At 37.5% G+C, this 19,106-nt stretch overlaps 1 protein-coding gene across 3 annotated transcripts in view; it reads left to right on the top strand.

Annotated features, from left to right (window-relative positions):
• LOC126892014 (zinc finger protein 235-like) overlaps positions 1-16,044 on the top strand; it is a 92,300-nt gene extending 76,256 nt beyond the window's left edge. For all 3 annotated transcript variants that reach the window (XM_050661426.1, XM_050661427.1, XM_050661430.1), the window contains one exon: positions 8,886-16,044. In XM_050661426.1, coding sequence (XP_050517383.1) covers positions 8,886-10,126 — 1,241 coding nt within the window. In that variant the 3' untranslated portion in view covers positions 10,127-16,044. The remainder of the gene's footprint in view (positions 1-8,885) is intronic.
• The last annotated feature ends 3,062 nt before the right edge of the window (positions 16,045-19,106 follow it).

The raw sequence follows: 19,106 nt of genomic DNA, 5'->3' as shown, positions 1-19,106 counted from the left end.
GTTATCTCGGGCACTACCGTTTCACAATTCACCACGGCACGCAAGTCCTTATGTACGTCCATAGGGGTTCTGAGTTCACGCGCAAAGCACAGGTACGCGGGTGAATATCCGGTAGCCGAACTCGGGACACTGTTCATAGAAAACCGAATACATGACAACCTATCGTCCCAGCGAGTATGGTCATTCTGAACTAGTATAGAAAGTTGAACCTTAAGGTCTCTATTTTTCCTTTCTTCCGGATTAGACGACGGGTGATACACAGGAGTCAGAGTCTGATGGATGCCTAAACAATAAGTCACTTGTTGCATGACTCTACCTACGAATTGCGATCCGTTATCACTTACTACTCGTTTCGGAGTGCCGTAGCGGAAAAATATTTCATTAATAAGTGTCTTAGGACATTCTTCGGCTGTTGCACTTCTTAACGCGAACAGTTCCATCCACTTGGTAGCGGTATCCTCTACTGCGAAGATCCAGTTGTTACCTCGTTCCGTTTCAGGTAATGGGCCTACCAAGTCCATGGCTAAACATTCGAAACGTTGGGCTAGTACTGGGGTTTGCACTAGTCCTGCTGGTTTTAGATTACTGGGTTTGAACTTTTGACACTCGACACATTTTCTTATGTGGTTGGTTACATCTTTTCTGATAGCGGTCCAGTAATAACGACCAGTAATTCTCTGTATGGCTCTTTCAATACTATAATGACCAGCTAAGGGATCGTCGTGACATTCCCTTAGAATCGTACTAATATTAGATCGAGGAATCACTAGCTGCGCTTCGTCAGAATCAGCATCTTGATTGAAGCGGTACAGAACGCCTTGGTTCATGATGTAACCTCGATCAGTAAATCTGTTCAGATCGACTATCTCTGAATCATCGGCTTCGAAGCTATCGATGATCTTCTTTAGGTCTGGGTCCCTAAGTTGCTCGTCTCGGAGTTGTTGATTACCTGCTGTTGGTACATCAATAGCTATAGTACATACATCACATACACTAGGGTCCTCGCATGGGGTGCGGGATAGCATGTCTGCAATATTATTTGTTCTCCCAGGGATGTACTCTATCCTGAGGTCATAACTCTGCAATTCCAGCGCCCATCTTGCCAATCGTCCTGTTGGAGATCGTAATGTCATGAGCCAACGCAAAGGTTGATGATCAGTTTTGATTATTACATGTGAATTTTCAATATACCCTCTGAATTTGTTTACCGCATAAATTATAGCAAGAGCCTCTCTTTCTGTGGTGCTATAATTTCTTTCAGCAGAGGTCAGTAGCCTACTGGCATATTCTACAGGCCTTTCGTCTATCCCCTCCCCCTGGAGTAGACATGCTCCTAAGGCATAAGAGCTGGCATCTGTTTTAAGGATGAATGGGATTGTGAAATCCGCTTGTCGTAAGATTGGAGCACTTACCAGGAGATTCTTTAAATCACTATAAACCTGCATTTGAGCTTGTTGCCAAATAAACTTTGTATTTTTCTTCATTAAATCAGACAATGGCTTGGACACTTCCGCAAAATTGGGAATGAATCTTCGGAACCAACTGCAAGTTTGAAGAAAAGATTGGACATGTTTCACATTACGTGGAGCCCGCATCGCAACTACAGCTTCTACCTTGCTCGGGTCCGTAGCGATACCTGATGGGGTTATCAGATGTCCTAAATATCGTACAAATGGTCGGACAAAAGTACACTTATCGCGATTGACGCATAAGTTAAAGGTTCGGAGTCTTTCTAAAACACAACCAAGTTCCTGAAGATGTTTTTCAAAAGTGTCTGATATTACAATCATATCATCTAAGTACGCTAATATTAGTATACCCTGAAAAACCACGCCGGTAACGGTCAATCAACCGCTGAAAAGTTGCCGGTGCATTGCGTAATCCAAATGCCATACGGTTGAAACGGTCAAATGGAGTGATAAATGCGGTTTTGTCTCTATCAGCCTCTCGCACAGATACCTGATGGTAACCACTCTTCAGATCCAGAGTAGACATGTACAAAGTTCTACTCGCAGCATGCATTAAATCGTCCATCCTTAGAAGAGGATATCTATCCGATATAGTGATACTGTTAAGCCGACGGTAATCAACGCACATTCTATAACTACCATCCTTCTTAGCAACCAATACGCTGGGTGCGGCATAGGCGGAAACACATTCCTCTATTATGCCCTTATCTAGCAGGGAGTCAACTTCGGATCGTAAGATCTGTGACTTTTGAGGTGTCACCCGGTATGGTGGCACAGCTATAGGCGTATCGTTTGTTAAATTTATACAATGCTCTGCATAAGGAGTGGGCTCATTTTTCTCTTCGAAAACATCCCTATTTTCGTCAGTAACTGTAACTGCTTTCGTTCCGCATCACTCAGTTGTGTGCCCTCATCCTCGCGCAAAGACACTTCGAGTAAATTCAACAAGTAGTCAAAGAGACAGCTTCTTTCACAAAGTCGTACTGGACGTGAGGAGAAGAAGTGAAGGTAAACTTCATCTGAGGAACATTTATAATCATATTTGCATTGGTGATAAAATCTACACCAAGAAGGGTTTTGGCAGACGAATGTTCTGGAATAGCAACAAAAGTTGTTGGAATAACCTTGTCCAGAAGAATGACAGGGCATTCAAATACATGAGCACACACGATGCGCGACTCGCCATCTGCAAGGACCATAGTTGTATCCTTGATAATATAAGGAACATTAGCATCGATTAGATGATTATATAACCTTGAACCAGCGATGCTACATTTAGCACCTGTATCGACATATGCACATCCTTGTAAGCCTAAGATCGATATAGGAAGAAGGGGTCTCAGATTATTAGAATCTGTATCTGCCATAAGAAGTTCTAAGGAGGCAACATTTTGTGTTGAGGTTGACGCACGTGCGGTATTTTTGCAAGTAGGACAGTTAGAACGGATGAAACCTGGCGTATTAGAGCCTTAACAATAAATTGTCGGAGTCCGTGACTCTGTAGAAGAAGGTTTGGATGCCACATTTGCTTTGTTTTCTTTGGAATTGCTAGAAAGAGACTGTTTCTCATATTTTCGGCAATCGGCCTGAAGGTGGCCGAAATTTTTGCAGAACGTGCACTTGGGTCTAACCTTAGATTTTACTTGATTCGGTTCTTGCATCCTCACGGGATGCGACTTCGTTTGTTCGTTATCGCTACTTAACTTAGATTCTAACAACGAAGCTTCAGTATCTCTTGTTTCTTTTAGCAAATGTTGAAATGTTTGAAATCTGTTACGCGGAAGTCTTTTTCTTATCTTCCGTTGCAGTAATCCGTACACCATATCTAATTCAGCTTCTTCTGACAGAGTGTACGGTAACTGTGCGAGTAATGCTCGTACATTGCAAACGAACAATTCGGCCTGTTCATCTGTGTTTTGTTCGCGCGCAAATATCTCTCGAAAAATTAAATAGGGCGGTAGCTTTTTGGAGAAAGAATCCTTTAATGCTTGCACTGCATTGGCCCAGGTTAAAGTCGAGGCTTTTATCCCCTGCCACCAAGTTGCGGCAGTACCATTAAGTAACATGGACAATCCACGTAGTGCATTGTCGTCGCTCACATGTGTACATTCCTTGAACGTAAGAATATTATACAGAAACGCTTCTACATTGGCATGCTCACTACCGTCGAAACGAGCTGTGCACTTTACGAAATTTCCCGTCATTTGTGACATTGGAGGAGTAGCCGAACTCTCACGTAGTCGGGTCAAAAGTTCTTCATTAGTTCCCAATGTCGAACTTCGCAATTCTTGAATTAAGGTAGTAAATTGAACGTTTGACATTGCAATCATATTTTCAGAGACCGAGCTGACCTGTGCATCACTAGTACGTCTACGTGGCATGTTGTAAAAAATAAATAATAACTTTCAAAACCTAAAGTATAAATTCAAATACAAAATACACGTATTTTATTGAATAAATGCCAAAACTACCATGCAATTTCTCAAAGAAAAGTGAAACAAAACAGAATATTTTAAAATTGTTGAAAACTTTTTACTTTGAATTGAAATTGAAATCAGAAAACCCAAATTTCAGACCACGATCTGGCAACGATAAGCAATCAGTAAAACTTTCTACGAAAAATATCGTTGAATCATTAGGCAACCAATATTACCGCTTGAAATTATAATCGATTCACGATCGCAATCGGTTTTGGCTGATTGGAGCTATTGAAAATCGAAAAGATCCTACCTTTTTTCGCCGGCGATTTTCAAAGCACAATGCACTCACTTTTTGGAGGTTATGTCCTTAAAACCGGACCGAATTAACAAAATGTTATTAATTGCACCAAATTACGCACACCGAAAATGTCCAATTTTATCACAGCCATCGAGTTGGGCGCCAAATCTGTAAGGATATTACGGGTGAAAGGGATACGGGTTCATGTGATAATTTATGGACACCAGGAGGCGAGAAAGGTGCAGTAGCGAATGGCGGGTAGGGAGGAGGATTTATAGGTAAAACGCACTACCTGTCGATTTACACCACATTTATTCCGTGATTAACAATAGTTGCTACAATAATATGAAGAAATACAACAATAAATCAACGTCTTTTTCCCACGCACCGATTCGTATCGTTATCTTGTGTCTTCTCGTTCTGGCGCGCAGTCTCTTCGATTTGAATCGAATGAACATTCGATTGTTCAAGGTTGTCGTTTAACCTCTGGATCGGAGAAGCACAGGACCGGCTCGTTACATTAGTATAATATAATATGTATGGATTATCGTCGAAAGCCGATATGATCAACCAAAAAAGAACATATATTTGGTGATTTTATTAGTGACTTTCTTGGGTGTGAATCTGTCTTTTTAGTTTACTCCTCTTGGTTTAAAAGCAAACCATAGTAATAATTCTGGTTTTTTTTTTTCGCAAAAAAAAAACAGAAAAAAGAAATTGATAGTGCAAGTTAGGAAAATGGTAACCTTTACAACTGAACATAAAATTCAAATTATTAAATGGTATTATTCTGGAAGTAGTGCCGACGATATAATCGGTAGGTTTTCGTTTTAATTCGAAGGTCCTGTACCAACAAAATCTACAATTCACAACATTATTTTTAAATTTGAAAAAACTGGTTGTGTCAAGAATTGTAGAAAATGCACGGATACTGATGAAGACAAAAATCAACCAGTTGGTGCAATTAATGAAGAACGAGAACAGCGTGAAACTGTCGTATGTAGTCTAGCTGAAATCAATTTTCCTTGTAACAGCACCTTAATTTCAGGAGAAATTGGCATTAGTGCTAGAACTGTACGAAACATTTTAAAAAGATGTTTCTTGTATATTTCTCCCCTTCGGGTCGTGAAATTAAAACTGTCAAAGTGTCACTCGGGAAAAATTCGATAATTTTAGAGCTCTTGTGCAATTACTACTGACAATTTCCTGTCTAGATACAGTCGTAAAAATAAAAGAATACCCATAAACAATCACATCAATCACTTATTTTGTATTTGCTGTCATTTTCTATAACAAATGTTTGTTATTTATAGAAAAAGACAGCAAATACAAAATAAGTGATTGATGAGATCGTTCATGGGTATTCTTTCATTTTTCCGACTGTAGGTAGGTACCAAGATACTTAACACAGCTTTTAATAGGAAAATTAAATTTTCCAACATTAAGATTGCCTCGTGGAACTCTATGTTTTTTTTTTGTAAAGTAACACACCTCAGTTTTTGTGTCAAAAATTGATAATCCTACTTCTTCATAACACTGATTCACGATTTCTAATGCGGCTTTTAAATTATTCTCACATCTACTTAACAATTTTCCTTCTGTCTATAAAACATCATCAGCATATTGAAGAATTTTTGTATGGTTGGGTATACTAACTTCAAGATCTATGTTGTACAGGATGTATAAAATCGGGCTTAAAATACTCCCCTGTGGCAATTATAAAGTTACTGTTATTTTTTAGAATAAATTGTTTTAATTCATGTCGTTAAGAATTTATTATTTTATTTTTTATGAATTGGAATTAAAGAAACTGTTGAATTAATAATCTAAGATATGAACCAGCTTTTATAATGTTGAAATCACATCGTTGAAATATTTCCCCAGACTATCTGAAAAATAAACTTTCTTTCGGCAACAATGTATAGACAAGACTGTCCATAGTGCTTACGGGTCTATCACAAAAATGTGGTTACATGTTATTCTCTCGGACATACAAGTCTATATAATACAGTGCGCGCCAAAATTAACGCATTATTTTGAAATTATAATTTCAGTTGTAATGAAAACAATTTTTCCACCTATCTCTACCGAAAGTATACTTTTCCGGACCTGATTGTAGGGAGCAAATTTGTACTGTACCTCCCTAGGGAGGAAAAGTAAAAGTGGCGTCATGGTATTTCATTCATGAAATATAACTTATTGACACCCTGTACAATATCTATTTTCTATTACGAAATATCTATACATTTTAACGTTTATTTATAAAACACCCTGTATTTTACAGAATGGTAAAGAACAGTAAATTGTTATTTTGATTTAACAATGTTTACATTAATAATTTGACTTATATTAGACAGTTGACAGTTATATTGTACCTACTTGTTAGTTTTAATAAATTTTGTTGGTTAGTTACATAAATAAATTAAGTAAAAATGAGAAATGACTTGTTATTAATTTAAGGAAGGTGGAAAAACCATATGTATAACATGGGAGTAAAGTGCCTTTTCCTCCCTTGAATGATTACTGCCCTCCGCTATGCGTCGGGCAGTAAACTTCATTCTCGGGAGGAAAAGTAGCACTTTCCTCCCTTGTTATATAAATAGCTATTGTTTGTTCTTTTATGCTTTAAGGTTACTTTTAGAACATCTAAAATAAAAAACTTTTCTTTTTTACAAAAAATGTATTGAAATACACAATATAACATCATAAATCTAAACATCTAAACAAACATCTGATCTAAATAAACTAACATCATAAATAAATGACGGAATTGCCATTTTTAAAGTCCAAGAAAGTACTAGTAGCGAGTATATTATATTGCCTCGTCTGGCATTTATTACTGCTTAGCAACGATCTTCCATGCTGAGAATTACCGTTTTTATTTCTTCTTGATCAATTTGATCCCAAATTTCAACTAACCGCAAAAACAGTTCATCTAATGTGTTTGGTCCATTAGGCAGATATTGTAGCCGCCTACCTATAATGTCCCAAACATGTTCTATTGGGTTGAGGTCATAACTGCTCGCAGGCCAATCCATGGCAGGAATTCCAACCTCCTGACCATATTGCTGCACAATTCTTGCCATGTATCTCCTGGCATTATCTTGCATAAGCATGAAATTATCCAAATAAATAGTGCAAATGGTACGACATGCTCTTTTAAAATGTCTGTAATATACCTGTGTGATGTAAGCCGCCCGAGATCTATTCTAAATAACTCCGAACGAGCCTTTAAAAATCTCACCTCACACTATTACCGAGACTCCATCATACTGTACGTACACTAGTACAGTCCCTACAGTGTTACACTGTGCGTAGCGTTCCCCAGGTGTTTTGTACACTCTGTTCCGCCTGTCATCAGAAAAAAGACAGTATGTACCTGGATTCATCGGCGAACAATTGGCGATTCGGATTAAGATCGCAGCGCCAATGTGGTATCAAATTGAACCGAGCTAAGGGGCCATTGTGAAGTGTGAAGTTAGTCGTATTGATGACAGTGGAGAAACTACCGGCGCCGCGTCCCATTGTTTACATATTATATGTTGTATTTGGTTGTATGTTTAGTTTTGTTCGTTTATCTGTGTTTTTCTTTTAAATTTAATTATATTTTGTACACCAAACACAATTAACCTTTAACGCGAAACAACAAACAAAATAAATAACAAACGAGTAATATACAGCAACAATTAAACGTGATTAAACCATAAACAAACAAATTCTCCCAACCTAAACAATATGCTGGATGCCATGCCTTCAACCGTCAACGTGAAAGAAAAGAAACAATGGCCCCTTAGCTCGGTTACTGCAATATCCTCCAGAGGGCGTATTGCTTAGGACGAGATACCAATATTCTTCCCCAATCGTCATTATTCCTAACAACATGTTTATGAGCAAAATGCAATTTTTGCTTTCTATGGTGTCTGAGGAATAATGGGCCAGTGGGTGCCCAGTCCAGGGCGTAGGTCGTTTTCGGCAAGTGTTCTTCTTATCGTATTTTGGCTGATTCTAAAGTTATAACGATCCAAAAATTCATTTTGTAGAGAAATACTGGTAACAAACCTTTGCCTTAGTATACGAAGTGTCAAAAACGGGTCTTAGCTAGGAGTTGTAACCCTTCTACGGCCTTGATCGAGTCTTCTCGAGTTATTTCCATAACGTGTTAACACTCTTGAAATGGTTGGCTGAGTGACGTTAAAACTTTCAGCGAGTTCTACTTGACTGTATCCTTCTTCGCGAAGAGTAACGATTCTAATAGTCACTTTGTGACAAATTTTGATTTTCTTGCTGCTGCTGGTTTATTGCAAAAGAAAAAGCACTTAATAAACTTGAAAAGCGCCTTTAAACGTTCAGCACAACGTATTCCAACCCAACTAAATTCGAATTAAAATGAAGCGCAACTAGCATGTTCTTAATTTTTTTGCAAAAAATGATAAAAACTTCTTCTCTTTTGTTTGTTTTTTTATTGTTTTCAATTTAAATTGTTTTTTTTTATATAATCATTCATCAACAATCAGAATTTCATATTCTCTAAGTTAATTTGATAACAAGCACAATAACAAAAACTATATTATTTTCAAATTGTGCTTAATTTTGGCACGGAGTGTATTTTTTCTTAGTTTGTTGCGTTGTCTCAATGCCCTATAGTCAGATATTTTTTCCATACCTGTATATTTATATTGTAGTTGGTTTGTATTTTAGGTTATCCCCAAGATGAAGACAAAACGGAAATCATGGAGAAACTCATTGAAGATTCATCTTGCAAAGGAAATGACACGAGTCGACACGATGAAGGGAAACCATTAAATCAAACTATGGAACTTGCAACTGGACAAAGACGTTTTAAGTGCGAAGTTTGTTTTAAACGGTTTAGCCAAGCAACTAATTTGAAAGGACATTTGAGAGTGCACACTGGAGAAAAACCATACAAGTGCGAGATTTGTTTTAAGCAATTTAATTTAGCAGGTAATTTGAAAACACATTTGAGAGTGCACACTGGTGAAAAACCGCATAAGTGTGAAATTTGTTTTAAGCAATTTAGTCAAGCTATTGCTCTAAAACAACATATGATAGTGCACACTGGGGAAAAACCTCATAAGTGTGAAATTTGTTTTAAGCAATTTAGTCAAGCTATTACTCTAAAACAACATATGAGATTGCACACTGGAGAAAAACGTTACAAGTGTGAAATTTGTTTTAAGCAATTTAGTAACGCAAGTCATTTGAAAGGACATTTGAGAGTGCACACTGGAGAAAAACCTCATAAGTGTAAAATTTGTTTTAAACAATTTAGTCAAGCGGGTAGTTTGAAAACTCATTTGAGTGTTCACACTGGAGAAGAACCTCATAAGTGTGAAATTTGTTTTAAGCAATTTAGTAATGCAAGTCATTTGAAATACCATCTGAGAACACACACTGGAGAAAACCCTTACAAGTGCGAGATTTGTTTTAAGCAATTTAGCGAACCAAGTAATTTGAAAACACATTTGAGAGTGCACACTGGAGAAAAACCCTACAAGTGCGAGATTTGTTTTAAACAATTTCGTCGAACAGATCATTTGAAAGAACATTTGAGAGTGCACACTGGCGAAAAACCTCATAAGTGCGAGATTTGTTTTAAGCAATTTAATCAAACAGGTGATCTTAAGCAGCATTTGAGAATACATACTGGAGAAAAACCCCATAAGTGCGAGATTTGTTTTAAGCAATTTAGCAAAGCGAGTAGTTTGAAAACACATTTGAGAGTGCACACTGGAGAAAAACCCTACAAGTGTGAAATTTGTTTTAAGCAATTTAGTAATTCAAGTCATTTGAAAGGCCATTTGAGAGTGCACACTGGAGAAAAACCTCATAAATGTGAAATTTGTTTTAAACAATTTAGTCAAGCGGGTAATTTGAAAACTCATTTGAGTGTGCACACTGGAGAAGGACCTCATAAGTAGGGGTCGCCAAGTTCTTGAAAATTTCAAGATCTTGTCTTGATTTCAACACAAGAAGTAATTTTAGATTTTAATTAAGGTCTAACCAAAGAACAATAAAGAAGTTTTAAAGAATGACCAGTCGTAAACTCATAGCTACATCTTTTAATAAAGCCAAGCATCTTTAATGACTTAGAAACCATGCTATTAATGTGTAGGTTGAAATTCAAGTTAGTGTCAAGAATAACACCCAGATCTATAACTGAGTCAACTAATTGTAACCTAGTGTCCCGTATATAGTAAGAATTATTCTCAAAGTTTCTTAGTCGAGTAAAAGTTATAGCATGGCATTTGTTTGCATTTAAGTCCATACCATTAAGTGAGCACCATTCCACAAGACCATTAAGATCTGATTGCAAATTGTAGTGATCCAAATCAGAGGCAATTATGTGAAATAATTTAATATCTGCAAATAGAAGAAATTGAGCAAAATTGAAACTTTTATTTATGTCATTTATAAATAAATTAAAAAGGATAGGTCCTAAGTGGGAGCCTTGAGGTACCCCCGATTTAACTATAATTTCATTAGAGAAATAATTCTTAATACGAACTATCTGCCTTCTATCTAATACATAATTTCGAATCCAACTAATCAGAGGATCAGAGAAACCTAACTGTTCGATCTTATGTAACAATAACGTATGGTTGACCCTATCGAATGCCTTTTAAAAATCTGTATATATCGCTTCTACCTGTTGCTTGCTTTCCAATGCTTCATTTAAGTTTTTCTGTTTTTAATTTAATAAGTTCATTTCAGTTGATCTCCCCATAACAAAACCATACTGTTGTTCAATAATTACATTTTGTATAGTAGGCTTAATTTGGTCACATATTAAACTCTCATTAGGTATAGTATTAAGGATACTAATAGGTCTGTAGTTTTGAACCCTGCTTCTATCTCCTTTCTTGAATATCGGTGATTAAAACTAACTTTCCAAACGGGAGGGAATTCACTCGTTTTTAATGATTTTTGAAAAATAAAGAATAAGGGACGAGCAAGATTAAAATTACAGTATTTCAGTAACTTGGGTGGGATTCCATCAGGCCCTTGACCCTTATGTATGTTTAGCTGGGATAATTTGGTATATACCTCTGAAATAGATAAGTCACAACCAGTAATGTTGAAACTAGTGTTAGTATTTGCACTATTTGGAATAGGACATTCGTCTTCTCTATACACTGCAGCAAAGTACTGATATGGTGCTTCCTAAGGTTTATTGAGAGAATTGAAGGACGGAGATCCTTTTGCTTATAGAAGTAATGTTGAGAACAAATAGTTCAACATTTAATTAATTGATTTCAACTCGCTACTGTTTGGCTGCTGAGCGGGTGTAAAGTTTTGTTTGTCATCAACACTCGTTGACTCGTTCATTCGCTAGCCTTTAAACTCGCCGACTATAGTTTGTTTTTAAACCAAGAGGAGTGATTCAAATTTACCGCGTTGTAATGCTTGTTTGTCATTGGTCCAACCGCAGACAAGTTTATTTCACTGTTATAAAATTTTGACACTAATGACATTTATCAAATTTTGACAGTATTGGCATTTCATAGGTTCACCCTCAGCGCCAGTGTATCCTTTTAGATACACACTGTCCTCAACGCTGTGTACCGAAAAAGATACACATGGTTCGTTGTGTTTGATCTGATGTGTCTCCTAAAAGGACACACTTTCTTAAGTTTTTATATGTAGAGAATAATGTTTTGGTCTGAGCCAATTTGCTGGTATAACTGGGTTTTGCCTTGACATGAAAAGATATGTTGTATGTAACTAGAAATTCATATGAAAAATGTTATTGTAGTACATAACTATTTGATACCATTCACCCAAAAAAACATTTTGGCCCAGAATGAAAATTTTGTGAACTAGCGTGGCGCTGAAGGTGTTATTAAGTTATATCGACGATTTTTTGTGTTTTCTGTGTTATTCCTTTAATTTTTAGATATTTAGTCTGCTTTTATATAAAAAGAATGTGTGTACTTTGTACGCACGTAAGAAGTTATACTTCTATTATATGATTTCAACGAAATCAATATACTTTAAACAGTTTCTCTACTACTTTCCAAAAATTTTTATTAAAACAATACCAAAAAATAAACGAATAAAACACACACAAACACATTGAAAAATGCCACAAATGATTTCTGAACAATAATTGTTGCCAAAAATTTTAATTAAATACGTATTTTCTGAAAAAATTATATAATAATATACTTACAATCATAAAATCTATAAAAAAAATAAAAAAAATGATATAACTTGCATTGGGCTTGAACCTACTTCCCGTGTATCCCGCCGTATGAGAGTCGAAGCGATTTCAAACTGCCCCACCTTCGCGTATACGTCATGTGGGAATATACACAAACTGAACAACTTTTTGACATTTTGTTTATATGAATTTTTATTAGTTTGATTTTTGTCGAATTAAAATACAACAATATATAGAGTAAGAAAACGAAACATTAGATGAAAATTTGTAGAAAGTTTGTTCGTAATCAGATTATGTAAATTAAAGCATTGCCTACTAGGGGTATAGCATAGCAAGTACTAGGTAAGTACATTATTTTTTTTACTTTTTCCAAATAGGTATGAAGATAATTTTTTATTGGAATACAACTGAAATATTTAGAATTACGTACCTGTGGCTTTTCAAAACTATTTAAAAAGTCACTATAATTATAAATTTGATTTTATTTCTGTCCTCACAACAATAAAAACTAATATATTATACATTTTTGTTTACCGATAACCTCCATATTGTAACAATAACGAGCGTTCGGGTATTTATTTACGACTTTATTATTTATTTATACAAGTTTACTTTACAAACTTTAGCTTAAGACTAAACTCTATTCACAAAAATTATGCCTTATATATCCTAGTCGTTATTCTCGATCATTCCGGGCTAAGCCAGCTCTCCGACTATCGTGTGACCTTCCAACAACCGCGCATCGGTTCCACGTATAGCGTGCTTCGATCTAGACTTTTCTCGGCTTACGTCTTGCGGCCGGTGACTCATTGTTTTGCTACATTGCTCCCCTCTTAAGATCTGAGCGTCCCGATCAGCAACTCTAGATGAAGGCCCAGGATGGCGGAATCTACACGACTCTCCAGCTTTGCATACACCCTTCAAGAAGAAATAACAGTCTACTGTCTTTGAAGGATCCGACATCTTCGGGTTCATGCAACACACAGTAATTCGTACGCCAGTTTCTCGGAAGACCACTTCAAGCATGCTTCTCACAATCTTCCAATCCAGATTTTCTACTGCATGGCCTATTTTTGGTAAAGCCAAATCTTTGATGTCATAATTACACACGATTTTCTTCAAATTACTTAGAGCACGCCATATGTTCTCATAGCTTGGCGTGTCCGTATAAGACTTCCTGGTCACCATATACAGCAAAGATCGAGGACCATCTTCCAATCGCAGTACTCTTCCAATTTTAGGCTGCTGATTTCTTAATTCGTCCAGGCGGCCGAACTTTCTATTGAATACGGACGAGATTCCTTTAGTCATCTCGAGGTCTTGGGCAACACAGTGGGCTAGAGAGACGTTTTCTGGAACACCAAACAGATCTTGCTGAACTTCTGTGGTCACGCCGAATCTAGCACTCTTTCTTTCTGCGTAATTTGATGATAAATTCCTTAAAACTTGGCTGTGCGGCATCTTTCATTTCCTGTTGGAGGACTCGGGCTTCTTCTGTTTCATTGGAGCCAGCATATGGTGCAAGACGATTTATGTGAATAACTTTTGGTTTACCGTTTGGCAACTTCTTAATTCTGTATATTACGTCATTTATTTTCTTCTTAACTTCATACGGACCTTCCCATTGTCTTTGTAGTTTAGGACACAAGCCGCGACGACGTTGTGGATTATAAAGCCAGACAAGATCACCTATTTCGAAGCTTTCATTCTTGCATCGAGAATCATATTGATCTTTCATTCTGTCACTGGCTATCTGGATGTGTTGTCGGGCAAATTCATGAATGTTGTTCATTCGTATCTTCAGGTCGACGTATTCTTCGCCTGCAACATGTTCCTCGGAAGGTCTGCAGCCAAACTCTAGGTCGCAGGGCAAACGAACTTCACGACCCAACATCAGGCAGGTTGGAGTTTGACCTGTAGTTTCATTTACGGCCGAGCGGTAGGCCATCAGGAATAAATGAATGTGTTGGTCCCAATCTCGCTGATGTTCAGATACAACTTTGGACAAGTGTTTACCCATCGTTCGGTTCATCCTCTCGACCATCCCATCTGATTGAGGATGCAGGGGTGTTGTTCTGGTCTTATTGGCACCAATCAATTTACAAACGTTTTGGAAAAGAGCTGACTCAAAGTTTCGCCCTTGGTCGGAGTGGATCTCCAAGGGAACACCAAATCGGCTGAAGAATTCTCTAACAAGTACCTCTGCAACGGTAGCAGCTTCTTGATTCGGTAATGCATAGGCCTCGGTCCATTTCGTAAAATAATCCATGGCTACCAGGATGTATTTATTTCCAGCATCGGTTTCTGGAAATGGACCTGCAATGTCGATTGCTACTCTTTCCAGAGGACTGCCAACATTGTACTGTCTCATGGGTGCTCTCTTTTTACCAACTGGACCATTACCGGATGCACACAGTTCACATTTCCGGCACCATCTTCTTACATCATCTTTACAGTTCACCCAATAGAACCGTTCTCGAACCTTTTGCAGAGTCTTCGTAATACCAAAGTGTCCACCTGATGTACCGTCATGCAACTGACGCAATACTTCTGACACTTTACTTTTAGGTACAATCAACTGAAGCTTCGATTCTGTACCATCATCGTTCTCAAAGGTTCTGTACAGAAGATCATCTTTTAGTACCAGGCAATTCCATTGGCTCCAGCCAGGCAACCAAATAACGTTTAAAAAACGTTGAAAAAACGTCATAATTATCACCAAACGACGTCAGTTTATCACGTTTTTTCGACGTCGAAGATCACGTGAATATGTCCCACCATAAGTCACGTCATTTTTATCACGTTTTAAGTACGTGATATGAAAAACGTAGTTTTTACGTCGATTTTGCGTCGTTTTTTAGATTTAATTTTCATTTTATGGATTTAGAAATACACAATAATTGAATGGGCCCACCACATGGTTTGTTTTTGAGAAGTCAAAGAAAAAGTTTTATATTGTGATAATGGTGAGTTTATACATTTTAAAGGTGAGTAATACAGTTTGTATTTTGTATTTAAAAACTGTATTACTAACCCTTAAAATGTATAAACTCACCATCATCACAATATTAAGACTTTTTCTTTGACTTCTCAAAAACAAACCATGTGGCGCTTACAACGTTATTCGGCAGGCCCATTCAATTATTCGTATGGGCATTGTTAGTATTGCAATTTTTCCATTTAAATAAAACCAAATAGAAGGCTTGTTAAAATGCATAGAATTACAATATCCTCAATGCAACATATATAACATACATAGAATTTTCACTTTTTATATTATAAGTATTTACTGTGTCAAAAGTGAAACAACATATAAACTAATAAATCATTTATTAACAAATTAAACATTTAAGTCACAATGTAATAACAAACTTAAGTTTAAACCATTTAAGTTATATAACATATATAATTATTATAATTATACCACACACTTTAAAGGTACGATTCCGACAACTACTGCAGATGGCAGTTACAGTTGTCACCATGACAGACGTCATTATTTTGCACTAATAATTTGCATAATTATTAGCAACTGACGTTCTGCCAGACAGCAGTTGCAGTCAGATGTCGGAATCAGTCTCATACAGATAAATAGTGCAAAGTAGTAACGTCCATAACGCCGAGAACTGCAACTGATGTTTGCAGTTGCTGTCTGCAGTCGTTATCGGAATCGTACTGTGACGCCTCACAACCCGGCCTAATTCTTCTCGATATTTCTCCAAGTTACGAGACAATACCATTCCTATCCACGGCGTTCGGAGCGAGCGCTGCCGAAGTATATATAGGACTGAAATTCAAGCACAGGCCAGTCAGTCAACGAATGAGCCGCGACGTGTAATATAATTGTACTCGATTCGGATTTAATGAAATGTATATATTAGTTATCGTTATGTTTAGTTAATTAAATCATAAATTTGAGTTGCAAATAAATTAGATGTGTTAGTTGGTGTTATTTGTAATTATTAAAAATAAATAAGTGATGTAAATAAAATAATATAAGTAAGTCTTCCTTTATTTAAATTAAACTTAGTGACTAAAGATATAAATAAATAAAATAGTAGAGTCAATCGCGTAACAAAAATGGTGCAGAAGTGAGGATACTTGAAATACATAAATTTAACGTAAATTCTCGGTTTAAATAGAGTGTGGAACCTTTAAAAAATAAATAAAATATAAATCGTAATAAATAAAGTGTGTGATCATGTCTACCTTGTGTAAGCTAAAAATTGCAGACCTGAGACTTGAATTGGAAGAAAGGGATCTGAGTTCTACTGGGAAAAAGGCTGAGTTAGTCGAACGTTTAAAGAAAGCTCTTCAGGAGGAGGGTCAAGATCCAGAAACCTATTTGTTTGAAAACAATAATGCTGCTTTGATTTCGTCAATTACATCGTTAGAGAACAAAGTTTCGACAGACATTACATCGTTGGAGACCAAAGTTTCTAGTGAAATCTCCCAAGTTTCGACAGAGATTACATCGTTAGAGAGCAAAGTTTCTAGTGAAATCTCCCAAGTTTCGACAGACATTACATCGCTGGAGAACAAAGTTTCAACAGAGATCACATCGTTAGAGAAAAAGGTTTCTAGTGAAATTTCCCAAGTTTCCTCGGATGTTTTGAAGGTTTCGACAGACATTGCATCATTAGAGAAGAAAGTTTCGGGTGATATTTCATCCCTTGACAGCAAAATGACTAACGAGATCTCTAAAGTCACTTCGGATTTTGACAAGATATCGTCCATAAAATCTACCTTTGAAGAAAAGATCAAGGAAATAGAAAAGAAACTGGAGGAAACGGAAAAAGTGGACAAAGTGGTGGAACCCATCTTAACAGATATTAAAGATGATGAAACCAAATACAAGTTGGAGCCACGGTCGATAGTTGAAGGGAGTGTAGGTCATGCTCGTGTTAAGGTGCCAAATTTCGACGGAAAGTCATCATGGAACAACTACATGAAACAGTTCGAATCGGCGGCCAGAGCGAACGGATGGTCCGAAAAAGAAAAAGCTGTAAACCTCACTATTGCTCTTCGAGGCGACGCTTTGGATGTCCTCCAGACCATAGCCGTAGAGGAGACAGATGACTTCGAGCAGCTTAAAAAGAGACTGAATATGCGATACGGACACGAACATTTAGAGCATGTCTATCAGTCGCAGTTTAAAAATCGAAGACAAAAGAAAGATGAAGCTCTTCAAGAATACGAGGTCGATATTGCCAGGTTGGTACGATATGCATATCCAACAGCTCCCGAAGACATGATGGAAAAGTTGGCTGTTCAAACATTCATTGATGGCCTTCGTGATCATGAAATGCAAAGAACACTGCGATTAGCTCGTCACAAGACGCTGGTTGATGTCTTATCTGCCGCCCTCGAATACGAATCAGCTACCCAGGCCTCTGGCGGGTACAGTAAAGTTAGGACTGTGAAAGAGGAAGAGGATGAAGACAAACTGGACCAGATTGTCAATATGATAAAGGGCATTTCCTACAAGAAAACAAAGACCATAACTTGCTGGAATTGTGGGGAAATGGGACACGTACGGAGTTCATGTAAGTACCCTAGGTACAATAACAGTCAAGAGACTCACCAGCAGGAAAACTAGAACGGGTCGGCCTTAGGGGGGCAGCTTCGACCCGCAACTTTTCCAAAGACCCTCTCATACTAATAGCTTCTTTGAAATGTCGTGAAGATAGTGTATATGTGGATGGAGAAATAAATGGTAAAAAGTATACATTGTTGGTGGATACCGGAGCGACCAGAACCATTATACGACCGTCAGTTATAAACAGTCATAAGAAGCTCTTACCAACGAGGTTGCGACTGCGGACTGCCACAGGTGAAAATGCCAACATCCACGGAGAAATCCAGATACAATTGGGGATCGGAGCAGAAAAGTTCGTCCATACTGTCATAGTTGCAGACATCGAAGAAGATGTTATATTAGGAATGGACGTAATGAATTTGCATGGATTTCAATTGGATTTTAAGAATAGGGTAATTAAAGTTGGCAACGAGGAGGTATTTCTTCATCCACATGATGACAGAACTGTGCTAGCAGCCATTAAAGAAGATACAGTTGTGCCTGCGAGGAGTGAAACGATCATCGTAGCGCGGCTACAGGGAACTGTAGAAGAAGGAACACCTGTTATGATGGAGCCATGGAACCACGACGAGGAGGTTGGCCGAGGGATCATAATTGGAAAGGAATTGGTTACTTCTGCTAAAGAAATTCCCGTGAGATTGATTAATGTCAATGACTACCCGGTGACCATCAAGAAGGAGACAAAAGTAGGAACTTGTGTACCCGTGACGTCCATAATCCGTCAGACGACAACATCAGATAATTCCAACGACAAGTTCGACCAAATGGTTGCAGTTGCAGGCCAATCTCTAAATCAAATGGAAAAAAGGAAATTAAGGGAATTTCTTAGGCAATATCGTGACATATTCGTACCGAAAGGAGGAAAGACAGGAAGAACGACAGTTGTCAAACATAAAATTGACACTGGTACCGCTAGGCCAATTCGTCAAACAGCTCGACGATTACCACAGGCGAAGAGAGAGGAAGCTGAAAGGATTGTTCAAGAAATGAGGAAAGACGGGGTGATAGAACCTTCTACGAGCCCATGGGTCTCTCCAGTGGTCCTGGTCAAGAAGAAAGATGGAACCACGAGGTTCTGTGTGGACTACCGTTTGTTGAATAATGTTACCAAGAAAGATAGTTATCCTCTGCCTCGGAT

This window comes from Diabrotica virgifera, chromosome 9 (assembly GCF_917563875.1).
Source record: "Diabrotica virgifera virgifera chromosome 9, PGI_DIABVI_V3a".
Lineage (NCBI taxonomy): Eukaryota > Metazoa > Arthropoda > Insecta > Coleoptera > Chrysomelidae > Diabrotica > Diabrotica virgifera.
The sequence above is the reverse complement of the archived record's forward strand: the minus strand, read 5'-3'. Positions and strand labels throughout refer to the sequence as shown.